The sequence below is a fragment of the Cololabis saira genome, chromosome 4 (genome assembly GCF_033807715.1).
Source record: "Cololabis saira isolate AMF1-May2022 chromosome 4, fColSai1.1, whole genome shotgun sequence".
Lineage (NCBI taxonomy): Eukaryota > Metazoa > Chordata > Actinopteri > Beloniformes > Belonidae > Cololabis > Cololabis saira.
This window is the reverse complement of record NC_084590.1, coordinates 5,806,494-5,828,008: the sequence shown is the minus strand read 5'-3', so window position 1 is coordinate 5,828,008 and position 21,515 is coordinate 5,806,494. Positions and strand designations below refer to the sequence as shown.

The following is a 21,515-nucleotide window of genomic DNA, read 5'->3' as shown; positions in this document are numbered from 1 at the left end:
TGCTGTTGGAGCAGTTGTGTTAAATTCAAGTGACAAAAGGATGAATGACGGGGTGTCAAGCAACATAAAGCATTTAATATACAAATAAAACAAATGTTTTATCACACACAAAATCTTATATGTCGCTATTTTGAAATGTGTTGCATTTTAATTTTGCAACTTGTTTTATTAAGACAGTTTTCTTAAAACAACCTCCTTAAAATAAGCCCCTCAACACAATATTTCACATCTCAAGTATCAAAATTAAAATTCACCATCAAAAAAGGATGTATTTTTTAAAGAAATGACTGAGAATAATAATAATGATATAAATATTGACTAAAATACAAAAAAAGAAAAGAATATGTGTGTAAAGTAAAGTGAAAAGTTACTGATGGAGTCTGAGTACAAAAACACTGACCGTTTGGGGAGATGTTCAGACGGAGGTTTTTGTAGGAGGGTTTATCACAGTGTACTATAACGGCTACCACAGTGATTTATGGTCATACAAAAACCTGTTCTGCAGTGAACTGGAAATCAGCCTCACTGTGCTGAAAGAAAAAGAGAGCACTGAAAGGGTTTAGAGGTTTAAAAAGGTTGTTTTAGACAGCGAAGAAAGAAGATTTAGAATAAAGTGAACATGCAAAATTAGATGGCAACATTTTTATTTATTTATTTATTTATTTATTCCATCCTGAATGATATGGTGAAACATAACACATCAGAAGTTAATATATATTTTGCTTTCAGTAAAGATGTTATGAATTAATATAATCATACATTCATGCATATTTAACCCTTTGGAGTCAGAATCTGTTGATATTTCTATAGTCTGCATTGTTTTGCTGTTTTTTTTTATTGCACTCAGCAATAAAAAACTAAAAACTGTAGTTCATGTTCAGGTTTTTGAGTATTTTTCACTGTGGAGGATGGAACCCAGTGAAAAAAGACAAAAACCTGTCCTCAACTAAAGTGAAGCACAGAGAACAAATGAAAGAAGTCCACTGTTACTTTTAAAAATCTGGGAAACACATGATGTCATGGTAATTATTACTGCAAAACCAATCTAAAAGTGTTAAAGCACTAATGTTACTTTAGAACAAGAAGAAGTAGATCATATGTGATGTTAAACACTGAAGTTTTGGTAAGAGGCTGAACCACAGCTACAGCAGCGGCCACAGTGACACGTCCTGTTACAAAAATAACACTAACTGATAATAACTGCAGACCTATCTATGGTAAAATTAAAAGTTGTACATTTACAAAAAGAGTATCATTTAAACATTTTTTAAATTGTTCCACTATATTTCATCTTTTCTTCTTTATTTGTTTCTTTTTTTTAAATTCATGTTGAAAATAGCAAAAAGGAGTAAAAATAGAAATAGCCTTTACTTCATAATTTCATCAGGAACTGAGATTAATGATATTTTACAGATAGAAACCGAACCTTCGACATTATTGGTGAGAAAGCTTTGCCGGAGACCTGCGGACTCGTAGACGACGTGTGACGAGGTTTTTGTAATGACATGTGTCACTGTGTGGGGTGGGAGCCACGGTGATACATGTCATTACAAAAACCTCGTCACACGTCGTCTACGAGTCCGCGAGTCTACGAGTCTACGAATAATGCAAACTACAGATCACGTCATTGGCACCCCAGAATACAGCTTTGCCACCGAGGTGGCAAAGCGCTCTCTGCTCTGTGCGCTCTGTGCGCTCTGTGCGCTCTGAATTTGGGCACACCATAGGTCTGGGTAATGTACTCGCAAATATCCAGTGTAACAGTCTTTGTGAGGAAATATCTATTCTTCTCTTTGCCACCTCCAAAACAGACAAACAGTTGTTGCGTCTCTCTCATGGAAGGTGGGCTCCTAAACCCGAAGCGCGCAAACCCGAAGCGCATGATGAGATGAGGTATCTCCTCCTCCTCCATTTGCACAAATTGATTAAACCAAAACAAACTAAGCAAACGTAATTAATTTGGTAGATATAGTCCAGTTACTACAGAATAGCCTACAGTTCAGTTGGCCTAACGTTACACTCCCCAAAAAAGTGTGGGGTCTGACACATCCACAGCATTAATTATGCAGGGCAGGCTGCGAGAGTGCGGATGGGTTTTATTATAATTTACACAATCACCGGCTAGTTTGCAAAATAGCCGTTTTTCTACATTAACCGTAACATATCTACATACAAACAACCATTATGCATTGCATTATTACATTTGTGGGAAGTTATTACAACATTGAAAGTTGAAGATTTTCACTTCCCCACAAACGTAATAAATCTCTACAAACGTAATAGTTATTACATTTGTGGGAAATCGCGTGTTACGTTTGTAGTAGGTAGCGACTATTACGTTTGTGGGAAATGTATTACATTTGCAGGATTATTACATTAGAAGCTGCATATTTTTATTACGTTTGTGGTTTATTACGTTTGCGGGCATTATTACATTGGCGGGCGTTACAATGGCTCATTATAATATGACATGTGAGTACTACCTTAGTTTTGTACTTCTTAAAATGTGAAATAAAATTACAACAGCAAGTATGTCATGTTCAGTACCCAGTGTGAAGTTTTTGTGAGGTACTGAACTACAGTAGAAATGACAATAGTGGATTGTCATTTATACTGTGATGCATTAAAGACAAAACATAATTTTCTCAGTGAATAAAAGCAGTGTATGATGATGATGATGATGATGATGATGATGATGATGATGATGATGATGATGATGATGACAGTGAAAAACAAATCACTGTCTTCAACAAAACTGTGATGTAAAGAGTAAGATCTTTAAAAAATGAAGTCTTCACGGCCCTCAGGCACCAAGAGGTTTATGGTACTAACGTTTTCTTTTTACCTAGTTAAGTAGCCATCTATGAGAAGTGATATCGTTCATCCCAACAAAGTAAATAAAACTACTGAGACTACTGAGTAAGACATGGAGACTTTCCATATGTACCAACTGATCTGACCAATGATAAGACGGCACTGAGAGGTCGGAGGTGAAATGACGTGATGACAGCGATGGTGGCTGATTCAGTCTCATCCAGCGACTCTGAGCTTCATTATGATTCTTAGCAGCCTTTTAGTGCAAACAGACAGTCATCTGATCCTGGAGGCTACAATAAGGCGGCTCTGCTGTTGCAGCTCTGCTGTTGCGTGCTTGCTGATTGGGTATCGTACTGCGTCACGCATCGCGTCACTTCCTGGTGTTGCGGTCTGTTGCTGCTGCACGGCGTGCAGGCTCAGATCTCTCCCGACTTTTTTGTCTAAAACTTAGATTGTTTTCTGGTAAAATAGCACTATATCTGGTACATTACTGTCTTTATTTCAACACTCGCTCATTTTCTCTTCCGTAACTTTCACTGTCACCAATCACCGATACATTTTCTGTCCGTTAGCCTCTGTTAGCATCTTAGCATGGCCTCTCCGTCTTCCACCGTTTCACCTCTTTGCTGCTCAGTGTTTGAAATGTTTAGCTATTCCTCTGCCTCCTTTAGTGAAGACGGTAAGTGCTTAAAGGTATTGTGACATCATTTTTAAAATGCTTTTAACACTATTAAAAGTCTTGGCCAACATCCCTCAAATGTGTCTAAAAGGGTGTAACAAGAAAAAATTCACTCTAGTACTCCATTCCTGGCTGTTTATTACAGTGTTTTTTTGCGCCGTGAAAAATGCTTCCTTTTCCCCCTTTCCTGTCAATCATTGCCCCGCTCCTCCTCCCAACCTCCTCCTCCTCCTCCTGCTACACGCTTCTGCCGGCGTCTCCACCATGGATCTATTATAAAACGGTCTCCACACACACGCGCGCACACCGAACCACACACACAGCCCAGACAGGGCGACTACAGCCCGGGGATGAAGTGGATGAAGTCCACACGGACTTCTAACAGCGGCGTCGGAGAGTTAAGCCGGGAGCGACAGGCGAAGCATGCACGGAAAAGCAGCAGGGCGAACCACAGCAAACAATCATAAAAATAAAGGCATGCAAGCAGCAGTGTCCCCTTGTCTTAAGTCCAGTCAGTGGCCGCGGGTCTTTTTAGCAGTTTTCCTCCCGGTGATGAGAACAGAAGAGGCTCTAAACAGCTCCGTGTTAAGCCTGATTTATGGTTCCGCGTTAAATCGACGCAGAGCCTACGCCGTAGGGTTCAGCGTACGTGCGCGTCGCCGCGTAACCCTACGCCGTAGGCTCTGTGTCGGTGTAACGCGGAACCATAAATCCGCCTTTATGGTGCGCTGGAGAGGAGAGGAGGCAGGGAGCTGGGTGGAGCGGGCGGTGATTTAGCGGCCCTTTACGTCACGGTCTGCCACCAAACCAGATGAGCCGTTTTTGCATAGTTATGCGGAAAATCCCAGAAAGCACACAATACACTGAATGCTAAAAGTTTGTGGTTTTTTGGGTGTAATTGATGTCAAGACACCCAACAAAACACAAAAAATCAAGAAAAATGTGTTTTTCATGTCACAATACCTTTAAAATGTAGTTTATTTGCAGGGCTGGAGGCGAGGCTCAGTCAGGTAGAGGTCCGGTTCTGCCAATTTGACCATAGTCCAATAGCCTCCTCAGCTAACCAGGCTAAGCTAGCCGCAGACCGGCCTGTAGCAGCTGAGGGTAGCCGCTCCCCTGCAGCTCCCGAGCAGCCGGCCAGTCAGGGCCGGTGGGTGACGGTTCGGGGAGAGCGTAGTCCTAAAGGGCTCACGGAACACCACCACCCGCTTCATGTGTCTAACAGATTTTCCCCACTCAGCGACACACCCGTTGAGAAACCGACCCTGGTGATTGGCAACTCCATAGTCAGGCATGTGAAGCCGACTCCAGCGACCATAGTTAGGTGTATCCCGGGGGCCAGAGCGGGCGACATAGAAGCAAATTTGAAGCTACTGGCAAAGGGTAATCGTAAATATGGTAAAGTTATCATCCATGTCGGAGCTAATGACTCCCGTCTTCGCCAGTCGGAAGTGACCAAAATGAATATTGTCTCGGTGTGTAACTACGCCAAAACCATGTCGGACTCCGTAGGTTCCTCTGGTCCCCTCCCCAATCTGGCCAGCGATGACATGTTTAGTCGCATGCTCTCGCTCCGTCGCTGGTTGTATCGGTGGTGTTCAGAAAACAATGTGGCCTTTATTGACAATTGGGAAACGTTCTGGGGAAAGCCCGGTCTGATTAGAAGAGACGGCATTCATCCCACCCGGGTTGGTGCTGCTCTTGTCTCTATTAATTTGGCCTGTTTTATTAGACCCTCTCCCTGACATCGCAGGGTCCAGGCCAGGATGCAGAGCTGTAGTTTAACACACTTCTCTGCTGCTTCTCGAGGACCAACGCCTGCCAACAAAACTATAAGATTACATGATGTAACTGGTAACTCTAACCAGGTGCCTAGCAAAATAGAAGTGGTTGCAGTTCCCCGCCCTCCACAAATTCACCAGGTGCGGCGTTATAGAGGCGTTAACCAAAATAATCTTGTAAAAATTAAAACCAATGCACATTTGGTACCAATAAGAGACCGAAAAATTAGATGCGGACTACTAAATATACGATCGTTAAGCTCCAAGTCTCTGTTAGTAAATGATATAATTACAGAGAGCAGGAGTGATGTTTTCTGCTTAACAGAAACATGGTTACAGGAGGAAGAGTATGTTAGTTTGAATGAATCAACTCCGCCCGGCTACTTTAATCATCACATTCCTAGAAACACGGGCCGAGGCGGAGGAGTCGCAGCAATTTATGACTCCAGTCTCCAAACAAAAATTGAACCTAAGTGCAATTATAATACATTTGAAAGCCTCACGCTTAGTCTGAAATTTCCGAGCTGGAAATCAGAGAAGCCAGTTGTGTTAGTGGTAATGTATCGGCCCCCTGCTGGCGCTTATCTAGAGTTTTTGTCTGAATTTTCAGATTTCCTTTCTGGATTATTGATCAGTACAGATAAATTCATCATAGTGGGTGATTTTAATATTCATATGGATGTTGAAAGCGATAATCTTAAATTAGCTTTCAATTCTCTTCTAGAATCCATGGGTATCTCACAAAAAGTGGACGGGCCGACGCATTGTTTTGATCATACTCTGGATTTCGTTCTCACCTACGGTGTTGAAACTGATGATCTGTCGGTGTCACCTGTAAACTCCCTTTTATCCGACCATTATTTAATAACGTTTGAATTGAATGTTGTCGATGTTGAAGTGCAGGGCAGGAGGTATTATTTTAGCGATGTTTGTCTGATGAAGCTATTGCTAAATTTAAGGAGGCCATTGCTCATCTTGCAACAGTGGAAAATAGTGAAGCCTCTACTGAAGCAATAGAGGCCAGTGACCTGGGTTCTATCTCTGATGTTGATGTTGATTTTCGTGTTAGTAACACTGCTGATCTGTTGCACTCAGTTTTAGATGAAGTTGCTCCTTTGAAAAGGAGGGTTTCTAGCCACAGGAGCTTAACTCCCTGGTATAATTCAGATATTCGCATGTTGAAACAAAACGTGCGTAAAATGGAAAGGAAGTGGCACTCTTGTAAGTCTGTAAACTCCTATCGTGAATGGAAAGATATTCTAATAGTATATAAAAAAGCCATTCGCAAAGCCAGAATAGCTTATTATTCAACGTTGATAGAGGATAACAAAAGTAACCCACATTTTCTGTTCAGCACTGTAGCCAGGCTGACAAAGAGTCACAACTCTGTGGAGCCGTGCATTCCTGCAGCTCTCAGTAGTGAGGACTTTATGAGCTTCTTTAACAGTAAAATCATGAGAATTAGAGAAGAAATCAACCAGCCGGTTGTGGGCGTTTCTTCAGCTTTAGCGACTTCCCTAGGCTCTGACTTGACTCTAGACTGTTTTGATCCTATAGACCTCCCTGAGCTGACTTCACTCGTTAATAGAGCTAAGTCTACCACATGTATGTCAGACCCCATCCCGACTCGACTATTCAAAAAAAAAATGTATCTTATTGGTGCGACAATACTGGACCAAATCAACCTATCCCTAAGCTTAGGATATGTACCACAGGCTTTCAAAGTGGCAGTAATTAAACCTTTACTTAAAAAACCTTCTCTTGACCCAGACACCTTAGCTAATTATAGGCCAATTTCCAACCTTCCATTTGTATCTAAAATTCTGGAAAAGGCAGTTTCAAGACAGTTATGTGACTATTTGTATAGAAATGATCTGTTTGAAGTCTTTCAGTCAGGGTTCAGAATGCATCATAGCACAGAGACAGCACTGGTTCGAGTCACGAATGACCTCCTTATGGCCTCAGATAAGGGATTAGTGTCCATACTGGTTCTACTGGACCTCAGTGCTGCTTTTGACACTGTTGATCATGGCATTTTACTGCACAGGTTAGAGCATGTTGTTGGGATTAAAGGGACAGCTCTACGTTGGTTTAAATCATATCTATCTGACAGGTTCCAGTTTGTTCATGTACATGAGGTTTCTTCAGAACAGTCAAGGGTCTGTTATGGTGTTCCGCAGGGTTCAGTGCTAGGGCCAATCTTGTTCAGTTTATACATGCAGCCATTGGGAAGTATAATCCAGAATCACGGCATACACTTCATTGCTATGCTGATGATACAAAGCTCTATTTGTCTATGAAGCCGGATGAAACAGAACCGTTAGTTAAACTTCAGGCATGTCTTAGGGACATCAAGGACTGGATGTCATACCTGCCAACACTCCCGATTTAAGCGGGAGTCTCCCGATTTTCAACCATTTCTCCCGCCCTGCTCCCGATTTGTAATTTCTCCCGCTTATCTCCCGATTTTAAAGTGAAATGAGTCAATGGTGTTTCACGTGTCGGGGTTCGTGCATGGATGTATTATATTAACGGGTTCCTGACAAACCTGGCAACCCAACCCAAAAGCACTGCCTACGTCCAAGCTCCGCCCCATGGAGCTGCTGCGATACGTCAACGTCGCCGCCATATTGGATGTGGCAAGACTGCGCTGCAAACTAATACAAGTAAATTTACTTATTTTCATAAAGCGCCTTTCTACAAAGAAATTTACGTTTTACGTCTCATTTATTCATTCACACACGCACTAATATACTTGGGAAACAGTTAGGCACCAAATATAATATGTTTAATTTTCTCAGATGGCAAAAATAAGAACTTTATCGATCCCACAGTAATTCATGTTATATCAGCTATAGAGAACAAGGTAGTGCCGAAAAACAATATATATCCCCCCTCACAAAAATAAGAAAAATAGAGAAACATATTCTCTCATCAGCAAAGCATCACATAAACATATTTTAAAATTTTCAAGTTACAAAATAACATATTTGAACAATTTTTCAGATTTTTTCAGTTATTTTATTGTTTGGAAAATGGTTAAAATATGTTATTTTGTTATTTGAAAATTTGAAAATTTGTTTTGTTTGAGAAAATGCTTTGAAAAAAAGCTGAGGGAAGAGTTGGTGGAGTATCAAGTCATAGCAAGCAAGGATCTCCCACAGGAAGAGAGAGTTGAAGGTTCTGGGTTCTTCTAGGGAAAGAGGAGAGCTTTACAAATCTGGCATCACTGATGAAGGCAATACTCTGCATCCCTCACAGCAATGCAAGCTCAGAGAGGTCATTCAGCATGGTGAAAAAGATCCTCACGGAAAACACAATGAGTATGGATAATTCTACTCTTTGCGCACTCCTTTCTTGCAAGATTAACCATACCAGCCTTGGCCACAAGTATATGTTCCTCCAAGAAAGTGATTGAAGCTGCAAAGTCTGACACCTACAATTACAACAGGTTCTTGGGTGACAAAGGGAACCTGGAAAATTCTACAAATATTGTATTTAATTGTTATTAATACTAAACTTATTTGGCTCCAAGGAGGCTGTAGAATCATTTTGGGAGGTACATTTTAGCACATTTCATTTTAGCTATGGATTTAAAGCTCATTAAAAGTCGCCTTGTTTATATCAGGGTGGGGATGTTGTGAGTGGAGCATTCCAACCGCTACCCCAGAAAATCTCCCTATTTTTCACAGCCCAATGTTGGCAGGTATGCTGGATGTCCAGAAATTTCTTGCTTCTAAATTCAGATAAAACAGAGGTTATCATTCTTGGTCCAGAGCATCTTAGGAAGGGATTAGATGGTGTTGTGATGGCTTCCAGTGCAACTGTGAGAAACCTTGGTGTTGTTTTCGATCAGGATTTGTCGTTTAAACCATATGTTAATCAGGTTTGTAAAGTCGCGTTTTTCCATCTCCGTAATATTGCAAAGATTAGGAAAATCATCTCGCAGAGTGATGCAGAAAAACTAGTTCATGCGTTTGTATCTTCTAGACTAGATTACTGTAATGTGTTGTTAGGAGGATGTCCAAGTAATTTGCTGAATAGGCTCCAGCTGATCCAGAATGCAGCAGCACGAGTACTGACAGAAATCAGCAGGAGAGACCATGTCTGTCCAGTGTTAGCGTTGCTCCATTGGCTACCTGTAAAATTCAGAATCCAATTTAAAATTTTATTACTTGCATATAAATCCCAAAACGGCTTAGCTCCGCAGTATTTACAAGATTTGATAGTGCCTTATGTTCCTGGCAGAGCTCTCCGCTCCCAGAGTGCAGGTTTACTCGTAGTTCCTAGAGTATCTAAATGTAGATTTGGAGGGCGGGTGTTCTGCTATCAGGCACCATTACTTTGGAACCAACCAATCTGGGTTAAGGAGGCTGACACCACCTCCACCTTTAAAACTAAACTTAAAACCTTTCTGTTTAGTAAAGCCTATAGTTAGTGTTTAGTAAACCTCTAGCTGGTGTTGGTAAATCTCTAAGTAGTGTAAACTCTAGTGTGTTAGAGTCAGTAGTCATAGTTGCAGCTATAGAACAAGACTATAATAGTTAGTCTCAAATATACAGTAGCTTCGCGGTAGATATGCTGCTATAGGCCTCTGCTGCAGGGGGGCACCGACATGATCCCCTGGGCGGTGCCTCTCACCCTTCTTCTCCTCTCCCTTTCCCTTCCTCTCTTCTCCATTACCATTTTTATCTATTATGAATATATCATAGCTATCATTTTTGTCCATCGTTCCTGTAGTTTCTTGTGCCGGCCCCCCTTTTTTCTCTTTTGTGTATGATTGCAGGCCGGAGCCTCGGGAGCTGCGTTCTGGCCTGCGTTCCCGCCCCCCCCCCCCCCGTCTAAAGAAAGCGTCTAAAGACAACATCTGTTGTATTAGACGCTATATAAATAAAATTGAATTGAATTGAATTGAAATAAACTCTGAGCTCTAATCTCCCACCAACTTTTCAGTGAACTACTTTTTTCTCTTTTTTAACTGCATCATAAATAAAACAGACATTTTAGTCACAGCAGTGTTGATTTTATGCTTGTTTGTAAGCAAAAGTACTTTTACTGCATAGCATTAGTGCCTGCTGCATGTGACAGTGAGTTTGTGTTTATGAAAGTATGTTTTAAATGTGAGTCCCTCACAATCTACAAATACAGTTTCAAAAAGTAAAAGTTTGGACATAAAAAAGTCTGTACAGCTTGTGCACATATTTGGACTTGTGGTTATCAACTACTGGCTAATATTTATGTAACATACAGGAAACAATCTTCACCACAGCAGGTGCTTCCGCATCCAGACGACAAACTGGAACTTTAGACTGAAAACTAAACTCATGAACACACTGACAATGACAGCAGCTCACACCAAAGCAGGCCTGAGGTGAACTTGGAGGTTATTGTTATCCATTCAGCATTTACCATAGTTTAAGAACATGTGACAAAAAAACATAAGCACATTCTCCTAAAAGTGTGTTAACTGTAATAATTTGCATGGACCTCCACTCACACCCCTCACAAAAAAAAAGAAACTGATGAGAGACTCAACATCCTAAACACTCACACACCTACATAAATATCACATGATTTGAATTCACTGATTTAAAACATTTCAGCATCACTTAAAGAGTGTGTTCCCTCTGATGGTTTTACATGTGAGATCATTAAATACCTTAGTGTAAGAACTTAAATAAGTGCTCATTTCAGAGTCACATTTGTCTTTTAACTGCATAAAGGGCGTCAAACATCCCAAGGAGCACTGTGCAAGCGATAATATTGAACCGGGCAGATCGTGGGACTTGGACTTGGCTGCGGCGTGGGACTTGAACTTGGCTGTGGCGTGTGACTTGGACTTGGCTGTGGCGTGGGACTTGGGCTTGGCTGTGGCATGGGACTTGGACTTGGCTGTGGCGTGGGACTTGGACTTGGCTGCGGCGTGGAACTTGGACTTGGCTGCGCCATGGAACTTGGGGCCAGACAGAATACGAGGAGCCGGCTGAGGGGGAACCCGGGTCCTCGGCACTGGCTGAGGGGGAACCCGGGTCCTCGGCACTGGCTGCGGGGGAACCCGGGTCCTTGGTGATGGCTGCGGGGGAACCCGGTTCCTTGCCACTGGCTGCGGGGGAACCCGGGTCCTTGGCGCTGGCTGCGGGGGAACCCGGGTCCTTGGAGATGCCAAAGGGGGAACCCGGGTCCTTGGCACTGGCTCCGGTGGAACCCGGGTCCTCGGCACTGGCTGCGGGGGAACCCAGGTCCTCGGCGCTGGCTGCGCGGGGGTCCGGGACCATCACCGGAGCAGGGGCTGATGCGTCCGGGACCACCGCTGACACAGGAGACGATGCGCCCAGGACCACCACCGGAACAGAGGCTGATGCATTATGGAGAAGTTTAAAGCTGGATTTGGATACAAAAAGATTTCCCAAGCTTTAAACATCCCAAGGAGCACTGTGCAAGCAATAATATTGAAATGGAAGGAGTATCAGACCACTGCAAATCTACCAAGACCTGGCTGTCCCTCTACACCAGGGGTCACCAATCCTGGTCCTCGAGGGCCGGTGTCCTGCATGTTTTAGATGTTTCTCTGCTTTAACACACCTGATTCTAATTAATCCTCGTTACCAGCTTGTCATCAAAGTCTGGATAGTTCTGTTGATGACACAGTCACTTGTATCATGGTGCAATGAAGCAGGGAAACATCTAAAACCTGCAGGGACCCCGGCCCTCGAGGACCAGGATTGGTGACCCCTGCTCTACACTTTCAGCTCATACAAGGAGAAGACTGATCAGAGATGCAGCCAAGAGGCCCATGATCACTCTGGATGAACTGCAGAGGTCTACAGCTGAGGTGGGAGACTCTGTCCATACGACAACAATCAGTCGTATACTGCACAATTCTGGCCTTTATGGAAGAGTGGCAAGAAGAAAGCCATTTCTTAAAAATATCTGTCACGGGTGTGGTTTTGTTGAGGACCCAAATGCAGGAGAGCAGGAGCCAGGAGTTGCAAAAAACTGGGTTTATTAACCAAAAACAAGAACCAAAAACGCTGCAGAGCAGGATTAACAAAACAGGAGCGCAAAAACCAAAAACCTGACAGGACACATGGAGGAAGGAAATAGTACGAACCGACATGGAGCAGGGAAAGACAAGACCAGATATACCCAGGGGATAACGAGACACAGGTGCAGACAATCAGGGCAGATGGAACAGAGGAGGAGCAGAACTGAAAACACAAACTGGGGAAATGTCAAACCCTGACATTACCCCCCCCTCAAGGGACAGATCCCAGATGTCCCAAGGAAAACCCAACCCAGGGCGGGCGGGCGGGCAGGGAGGGCCAACACACTGCCAAAGTTCCGCGGGCGTGGAACTTGGACTTGGCTGCAGCGTGGAACTTGGCTGTGGTGTGGAACTTGGCTGTGGTGTGGAACTTGGCTGTGGTGTGGAACTTGGCTTGGGGGCAGACAGGATACGAGGAGCCGGCTGAGGGGAAACCCGGGTCTTTGGCGCTGGCTGGCATCTATCTATCTCCACTTTTGACTGAGAAAAGTAATGTGAGTCGTCGCAGGATCGAGACGCACATTTTGATGTATACAGTGCCTTGCCGCTTCCGGGGGGCCGTCCTCGGGACCGGGCAGACCGGCGAGACAGTTCGGGGGGTTGCGGGCTGCGGGGGAACCCGGGTCCTTGGAGGTGCCAGAGGGGGAACCCGGGTCCTTGGCTTTTGGATCCCAAAAATCAGAAATGAATTAAAGTAGCTGGATTTGACTTTTCAATAAAACTCAAAACTCTTTCAACCAGATGTGGATTTAGTCACCAGCTACAGTTTTTCACAATTGTTTAAACACAGTTCCTGATTGACTACCTCACTTTCTCAAAACTCTAAACAAAAATTGCAAAACTCACACACAAAATGCAAAATCCTACACTTCTCTTGCAAAAGCACACTCTACCTTCAAAACAGTGTTAACTCTTCACTAAATGGTATTTCCTTCTCAAATGCCAAACACATACATCATTTGAATAGACATTTCTAAACACCCACTGAACACTGATGTGCAGAATGGAAGACACTATGGTATGAATGGAAAACACTATATGAATGCCTCAGTGTTACACCTTCAGCTGTTGGATGTAATATATCACCATATAGTATTCTTATGTATAGGCTACTCAAATAGAAAACAACACACAATTCTGTACTGTAACAACAAATAATATTTTACAGTATTTGGACTCAAAATGTGCAGTCCACTGGACATCACAGCAAGCTGTGGATGAAAACTTGACAGAAAATAGAAACAGAACAAAAGTATTAGGCTGCGTCCTGCCTTTCATCCCTGGCTGGCCACAGGACCTCATCCACATCGCAGGCGATGTTCTCCCTGGCCAAGCAGCGGGGGAAGAATCTCCTACAATGCCGCATGAAGCCTTGACAGGCCTCAGCAGTGACATCGCCACATGCGTCCTGCATGGCCTGCAGCAGTGGGATCCATGTCTGAGGATTTCTCTCGTATACCTTCCATCTCCAGGCAGAGAAAAACTCCTCAATTGGGTTCAGGAAGGGAGTATGGAGGGAGATATAGGACATCAACTTCTGGATGGACCCTGAACCACTCATGGACCAGAGCAGCCCGATGGAAACTGACATTGTCCCAGATAACAACGAACCTGACCCCCTCTGTGTCCTCCATCTGTTCTGGCTGGACAATGATATTGTAGAGCTGGTCCAGGAATGCTAGAAGAAGTGCAGGGTTGTAGGGGCCAAGGGTGGCATGGTGATGGAGGACGCCGTGGTGATTGATGGCAGCACACATTGTTATGTTCCCTCCACGTTGGCCAGGGACCTCTGTGATGGCACGCTGGCCGATGATATTCCTCCCTCGGCGCCTTCTTTTTACAAGGTTGAACCCCGCTTCATCAATGAATATGAATTCAATGGCAAATTGCTGATTGCATATTGCACAACAGCATTTGGAGTTTAGAAATGTGATTGACTGTGTGTTCTGTGTGAACAGCAAGAGAGGGAATTCAGGAAGAGTGTGCAGGGTATTGGGAATTGTGTGTAGTGTTGTGAGAAATGTGTGGTATGGAATGGGAATTTGAGTCTAAAGCAGTAAATGTGCTTGGAGTTCAGCAGGATTGGTTCAGCCACCTGAAACATGAGTTTCAGGTTGTGCACATTGTGCCTGATGTTCCAATAAATATGTTTAAACAATTGTGAAAAACTGTAAATGTGATGTTACCTGTCTTTTTCTATTTCACAGCATACAGTCTCTTTCTGTTGTTCTGTTCAGGTCCATTAGGATGAGAAAAACAGTGAAAATCACATCTCTGGACAATAAACAGACCGGATGAACCAAAACATTAGAAAGCCACTTGTAGGTTTTTGCAGTTTGGTTGCGTGAAATCTTTATGAAAGATCAGATGACTATATTAAAAATATATAATTTATTCATTTCATAGTGTGAACATTAAGATACATTATCATCAATACATTGCAATGGCTGCATGAAGTGTATGTGATGTGTGGAGTGTTGGACATGGAGCTGACATTAAGGTCTGACAAAGAGGAAGTTCACGCTGAGTGTTGGAAAACACATGTAACTTTATTTAATTCAAACCACAGGAAACAAATATCTCAAGGGAGAGTCCCCAAAAACTGTAGAGAAGGAATGGCCTCATAAGTAACCCTGAAGGCTTTTTTTTCTTTTATTAAAACCAAGTATTTGTACATGAAGTCAACTGACAAACATCACTGTGTACTACGGATACTTTGACTACTGGGGGAAAGGAACACAAGTCACAGTAACTTCTGGTAAGTAAAAACCTAATATACATAGTTCAAACAATTCAATACTTTCCCCTGATTTATAATTATATTTACATTAGTTTCATTAATTACAAAACTAGAATCTAAACTGTATGAACTCTCCAGACACTTTTTGGGATTGTTCTGGTGTTTCCTTTAAAGTCAGATCATTTAGTGAATTAAAACAAAAACCTCTCACAAACTAAAAAGTGTGTGAGAGGTTTTTGTACTAAAGTACTATAGAAATGTGTCACTGTGGCGACTACTTTGACTACTGGGGAAAAGGAACGGTGGTCACTGTCACTACAGGTAAAAAACAGCTTTTTGTTTTTGGTCCAGAATTTTAAGAATCATACTGTTTAATTTAGACTTTAGATGCATCAATGACATCTTAAAAAACATTATTTAGTGTATTAAATATCCTCACATATAACAGTGTGACTGTGCTTTTGAAAACTCGAGAAAATGAACAGCGGTAACCGTCACAGCAGGTCAAGACAGCTCTTTATTTCAATTTAATAACATGAAAGTAATAAATATCACATTGTAATGTTCAGTGTAGAACATTTAGACCTCAGTGGCATCAACAGAGTCTTTGTGAAGTTTTTGTATGATGGATATGTTGAGATGCAACACTGTGATTACGCTTTTGACTACTGGGGGAAAGGCACAACAGTTACAGTCACTTCAGGTAAGTCAAAGTATTTTTTTCTTCCTTTAATGTGTAGATTTTGTTTTAAAAACAGGATTTTTCTGTTTTGGGGAAATACAGTCTAGTAATTAATTTCTGAAAACTGTATGACAAATCTGTTATTGTAATGTCTAAACGTTGTTTATGAAAAGCTTGTCAATTTGATAATCTGATCTAATCTAATTCTAAGATTCAACTGAAATATACCAGATATTAGATTTTATAGATTACATACTATCATAAAAGATTGAGATGGAAACTATTAATCAGTGATTAGGTTTTAGTTTGGTGTAGTTCATGGTTTGTTTTACTGTGACGACGCTTTTGACTCCTGGGGAAAAGGCACCGTGGTCACCGTCACCTCGGGTAGGAAAACGTCATTATTTCTAATTTAAAAAATAAACTTTAAATTATTTATTTTTTTTTTTTTTTTGTTTCCACGTTGCCACAACTATCAGTCAGTGATAAGACGGCCATCAGATTTTTGTCACTCTACAAAAATGTGTACAACTAACAATAAAAACCTGATATCATTGAATTCAGTTGGATTATAATTTTTAATTAATCTTAAATTAAAGACTTTTAAAAGCTAAGTACATAAAGGAAACAACAGGACCTAATGGTAGAGAGTTTTTGTTTGGAGTGTGAATAGACTATTCCTACTGTGATAACTGGGCTTTCGACTACTGGGGAAAAGGCACGATGGTAACAGTGTCATCAGGTAAGATTTATACTATTTAAAGTTAACAGTTGGATTGTTTTATACTTTTAAATATCCCTTTTATGTTAAAGTGTAGGTTATTATCTTATAAGGTCTCAGAGTGAAATGTTCTTACAGCATTTCTAATGACAAAATCCAATTTTCTCCAATGCAACACTGTTTAAAACATTAAAATCTACATGTTTTGGACAATTTGAATGAATTTCATGAGAAAGTAAGATTCATTTTTAATTTTCAATGAGTTTTTTGTTTACTGTTAGTGGAACAGACTTTTTGTACTCAGAGTTAAGTAGATGCATCACTGTGTTACGCTGCTTTTGACTACTGGGGAAAAGGTACAATGGTGACTGTTTCATCAGGTAAGATATCGTTTCATCTGATAACAAATGCAGAACATTTGTTGTATAATTATGCCGTTAACTCAGTTGATGGATAGTTATTTATTAATATATTTAAAATATGACAAATTACTGTTCAAATGCTGCTCTGAAGAGGAATTCCACTTTTAGTTAAACGGTTAAAACATTTTTTAAAGACTATTGAGGGAGGTTAATATTAATATAACAAACAAACTGACTAAATCAAATGGGAAAGCAGCAATTTTCATTCACAGAGACTTTGAAACCTTCAACATTCCTCAGTTTTTGGTTCATGCTGGTCTTTGTTACATCATTGCATCAAACCAGTAACTTCACCTCAGTTATCTGAGAAAAATGATGAGTATATATCATTATTTGAATTTGTTTTAATTTTTATTTTACACGTGTTTCTCCTGTTTCAGCAACTCCCACAAAACCGACGGTCTTTCCTCTGATGCCGTGCGGCTCTGGAGGAGGACAGAAAGTCACTCTCGGCTGTCTTGCCACTGATTTCACGCCGTCCTCAGTGACCTTCTCATGGAACCAGGCCGGCACGTCTTTGACGGACTTCATCCAGTACCCGTCAGTACAGAAAAACAACGCTTTTATTGGAATAAGTCAAGTCCAAGTGAGCAGACAGGACTGGGACGCAAGAAAACCTTTCCAATGTGTTGCAACTCATGCTGCAGGAAACGTCCAAGGGACTGTTGTACAGCCAAGTAAGTCTTTTGCTAAGTCATTAATCATTGCTTTTTAGTAGTTAATTTCAATTTATATGTATAAATTCATTTTTTTGTACGTAACTTCTCGAAAAATAAATTTTCTTAAATATTATTTATTATATTTTTTAAACAATAGTGTTATAAAATCCCCCTTAAGCGCTACTTATCTGAATTAAATGTAGACATTTTTCATATATATATATATATATATATATATATATATATATATATATATATATATATATATATATACGTGTGTACGTATGTGTGTACGTATGTACGTGTGTGTATAACCATTTTAATCACTTTTTTGATGAACCATTTCTTAATTGAAAAATGTAATGAATTTAATCATTTTAAATAATTTAAAAAAAGAAGCAATGAGCTGCATGAAGTCAGTTATTCCTGATAAAAATAAGTAGACGGTGACTAATTACTAAAATCACTACTAATAATCAATAAGTATAATAAAACCTCTATAGTTACAGTGCAGTTCCCACGAGGACATCGAATTTGTGGGTTTTATGAGAATTATTGTTTGAGTCAGAGTTTACGGCACTTTTGCAAATTAAGTGATATGAAAATCACAGAGAGAAATAATTGGATTACATTTTTTGGGGAAAAATTCCACCAAACAGCGATTTTAAAAAAGCGGGTTTAAATGGGGAAGATGTGTAATTTTATTATGTTCATATTTAGTCTCGTCTTGTTTCCATCTTCACTAATGTAGCGAATGTTTTCTTCACCTGTCCTGGACTGCAGTGGTGTGGTCCCTTTCTTTCCATCCTTCTGAATAATTGTCCTTCTTTCTGTCTCTGTTTTCACTCTGTTTATAATTAACATCATTAACATTCACTTAAATGTGTGTTTGCTTGCCATTGGATGTATATGCAGAAGTGAGTGTTAAAGCTCTGCTCTATCTGATAGAAAATGGAAATGTAGTTTCCTCTGGATTAGTATGAACACTTTGGTAAGAAGAGAAACAAGTTTTCCTTTAAAGGGCATCATCGTGATGTGGATATATTTATTCAAGTTAGATAACATTTATTAACTTGATTATATTGTCTTAACCAATAATAATCTGGTAAATCTTGATTAAATGATGATGGCAGCGTTTTCCTAGGCTTCTGCATATATATATATATATATATATATATATATATATATATATATATATATATATATATATATATATATATATATATATATATGTAAATATATTATTGCTTGCTTCTGCAAACATATATTTGTGTGTGTGTTTGTTTTTCAGACGTGGTTTATGAGTTACCGACTCTTACAACGGGTTCCTTCATTGATCATGACAAAGATGAGGCTTCCTTCTTCTGCTTTGCCAAAGATTTTTCACCCAAAAAATATGAGATCAGTTGGAAGAAAGACGGCAGCAAAGTCACCAGCAAAATAGACGAGATCAGTTCATTGTCTGGAGAAAGAAAGGACACAAACGGAACGGTGCTGTACAGTTCAGCAAGTTTGCTCGTAGTGAAAAACAGTGAGTGGACTGAAGGTGTGACATTTACATGCCAGTTTGAGGGGAAATGGGGAAAAACTGGTTCGGTAAGGACAGCAAATGAGACCTACAAGGATTCAAGCAGTTCCGGTTCTGGTGAGTACAAAGTTACGTTTTCTGTAAAAAAAAAGAAGTTTAAGATTAAATTATAATAGTTTTGTAAAGACTTCTGTTCGACAGCTGTTTATTTATTTTTCCTCAGTTTCTGGAGGATGTCCCAAAGCAGATGTGGATTTAAAAATCATCGCCCCCAAAGCTGAAGACTTATTTGTAAAACAGAAGGGACAGCTTACATGTCAAATCACGATCAACAAGGGAATGGTGAATAATGTTTGGTGGGAGGATGAACGTGATGAACTGGCCGGGACCTTAAAGTCTGTAACCACAACAAAAAGCTTTGAGCACGTTCTTGACATCACATATGATGAATGGCACCAGGGAGTCGAACGCTGCTGCGTTGTTGGACACGAGGACTGGTTGGACCCGCTGAAAACCTGCTATGAAAGAAGTAACGGTGAGAACATTTGGATCCATTTTCAACAAAACAATGACAACAAAGAACTAAGTCATTTATGATTTGAATGATTTTTTCATGTCATGATGGGAGTTATTATAGATACTTTATTTTACCTTTTTCCTGTAGCACCTACGGAAGAGTATTAGGGCCATGCAGGAGAAAAACATTTGAGAGGGCAAGATTTTTTTTTTTATTGTGCATTTCGAGAAAAAAGTCGAAATGTTGAGAATAATGTTGAAATTAAATAAAAAAATTAAATTAAAATGTTAAATAAAAATAAAAAACTCACTCGATTTGTATGCATATATATATGTATATATATTAAATATAGTAATAATGCACATATATATGCCTTAGGTTTTTACGTCAGTCAAAGTCTTGCCTTTTTTCTCAACATTTCAACTTTATTCATGACTTTTTTCTCGAAATTGTACAACATTATTCTCGACATTTCCAGAATCAGAATCAGAATCAGAATCAGGTTTATTAGGTCAGTTTAGAAAACTGTTTTTGACTTCGGACTTCGGACTTCGGATTTCCAAATTTTTCTCGACATTTCCACTTTTTTCTCGAAATTGTACTTCTACATTAATCCTGACATTTCAACTTTTTTCTCAACATTTCAACTTTTTTCTCAACATTTCGACTTTTTTCTCGAAGTGCATAATGAAAAAACATCTCCCTCCTCTAAAATATGATTCTTATTGTTCTCCTGCCTGGCCCTAACACTCGTCCGTAAGCACCAGTGTGTTCTGGGTTTCCTGGTGTTTTTATCCATCACAGAGTCTAATTGTTGTCTTGTGGTTTCAGGAGGAGCTGCTCAGCGTCCTTCAGTGTTTATGTTGCCTCCAGTAGAACACACTAGAAAAGACGTGGTGACCCTGACTTGCTACGTGAAAGACTTCTTCCCTCAGAACATTTTCGTGTCTTGGTTTGTTGATGACGAGGAAGCAGACTCCAAATACAAGTTCAGTACCACAAACGCTGTAGAAAACAGCGGATCTTACTCGGCTTACAGCCAGCTGACCCTCAGCCTGGACCAGTGGAGACAGACTGATGTGGTGTACAGCTGTGCTGTTTACCACGAATCCATCGCTAACTCAACTAAATCCATCGTCAGATCCATTGGATACAGAACATCTGATAAAACCAACCTGGTGAACCTGGACATCAGCCTCCCTGACAAGTGCAGGGCGTAGTAGATGTCGCTGTGTGTCGCTGTGTCCTCTTTTCTTTTTGTTCAGTGTCTGTTGCTTGTGATATTGTGTTTATTGACATTGTGTTTGTGTTTTGATGCATATTGAAAATAAATAAAAAAAAGTTCAGTTCATGTTTGTTGCTTGCACTTCATGTCTTTACTTAACTGAACTAATATTTGGAGCTAAATGTGGATTTGAAGTGTGCAGTCACAGTCCAGTCCAAGTCAAACATATTTGGCGTAAATATAAGTTTTACACAACTGGTATAAGAGTTTTTATTTAATGCTTTACTCAAAAGAAATACCACCTCCACACTAACTTAAGGCAGCAATATAACTAAATAAACTAGTTTTCTCATTGTTATCTGCAGGAAGAGTGCTAACACGGCTTGTGTGACTTGTCTTTGTGTGTCTGTGTTTCTCTACTCGCTCTTGCACTCCAAACAAAACCAATTATTATTATCATCATCATTATTCCATCTTGGGTTCTGTGTTTATCAGTCGCTCACAAACCAAGTCGTAGCAACCAGACTAATGATGAATTCTCTCGGAGCAAGTCAGGATCATTACAGGACCAAGTTAATGACTATAAAGAATATAAGAGTCATCAAAGAAAGACAGTCCAAACTGTTAACGTTCCTGGGACACTTGCAGACGACAGACTGACTGATTTAATGACAGATATTCACCTGTGAAGACACACTG

At 40.5% G+C, this 21,515-nt stretch overlaps 1 protein-coding gene across 1 annotated transcript in view; it reads left to right on the top strand.

Moving 5' to 3' along the window:
• Positions 1–21,515, top strand: part of LOC133441421 (immunoglobulin mu heavy chain-like) — a 34,381-nt gene that overhangs the window by 4,359 nt on the left and 8,507 nt on the right. Inside the window, exons 3-4 of the mRNA XM_061718701.1 lie at positions 15,025–15,080; positions 17,268–17,564. Of these exons, the coding sequence (XP_061574685.1) occupies positions 15,025–15,080; positions 17,268–17,564 (353 nt within the window). The remainder of the gene's footprint in view (positions 1–15,024; positions 15,081–17,267; positions 17,565–21,515) is intronic.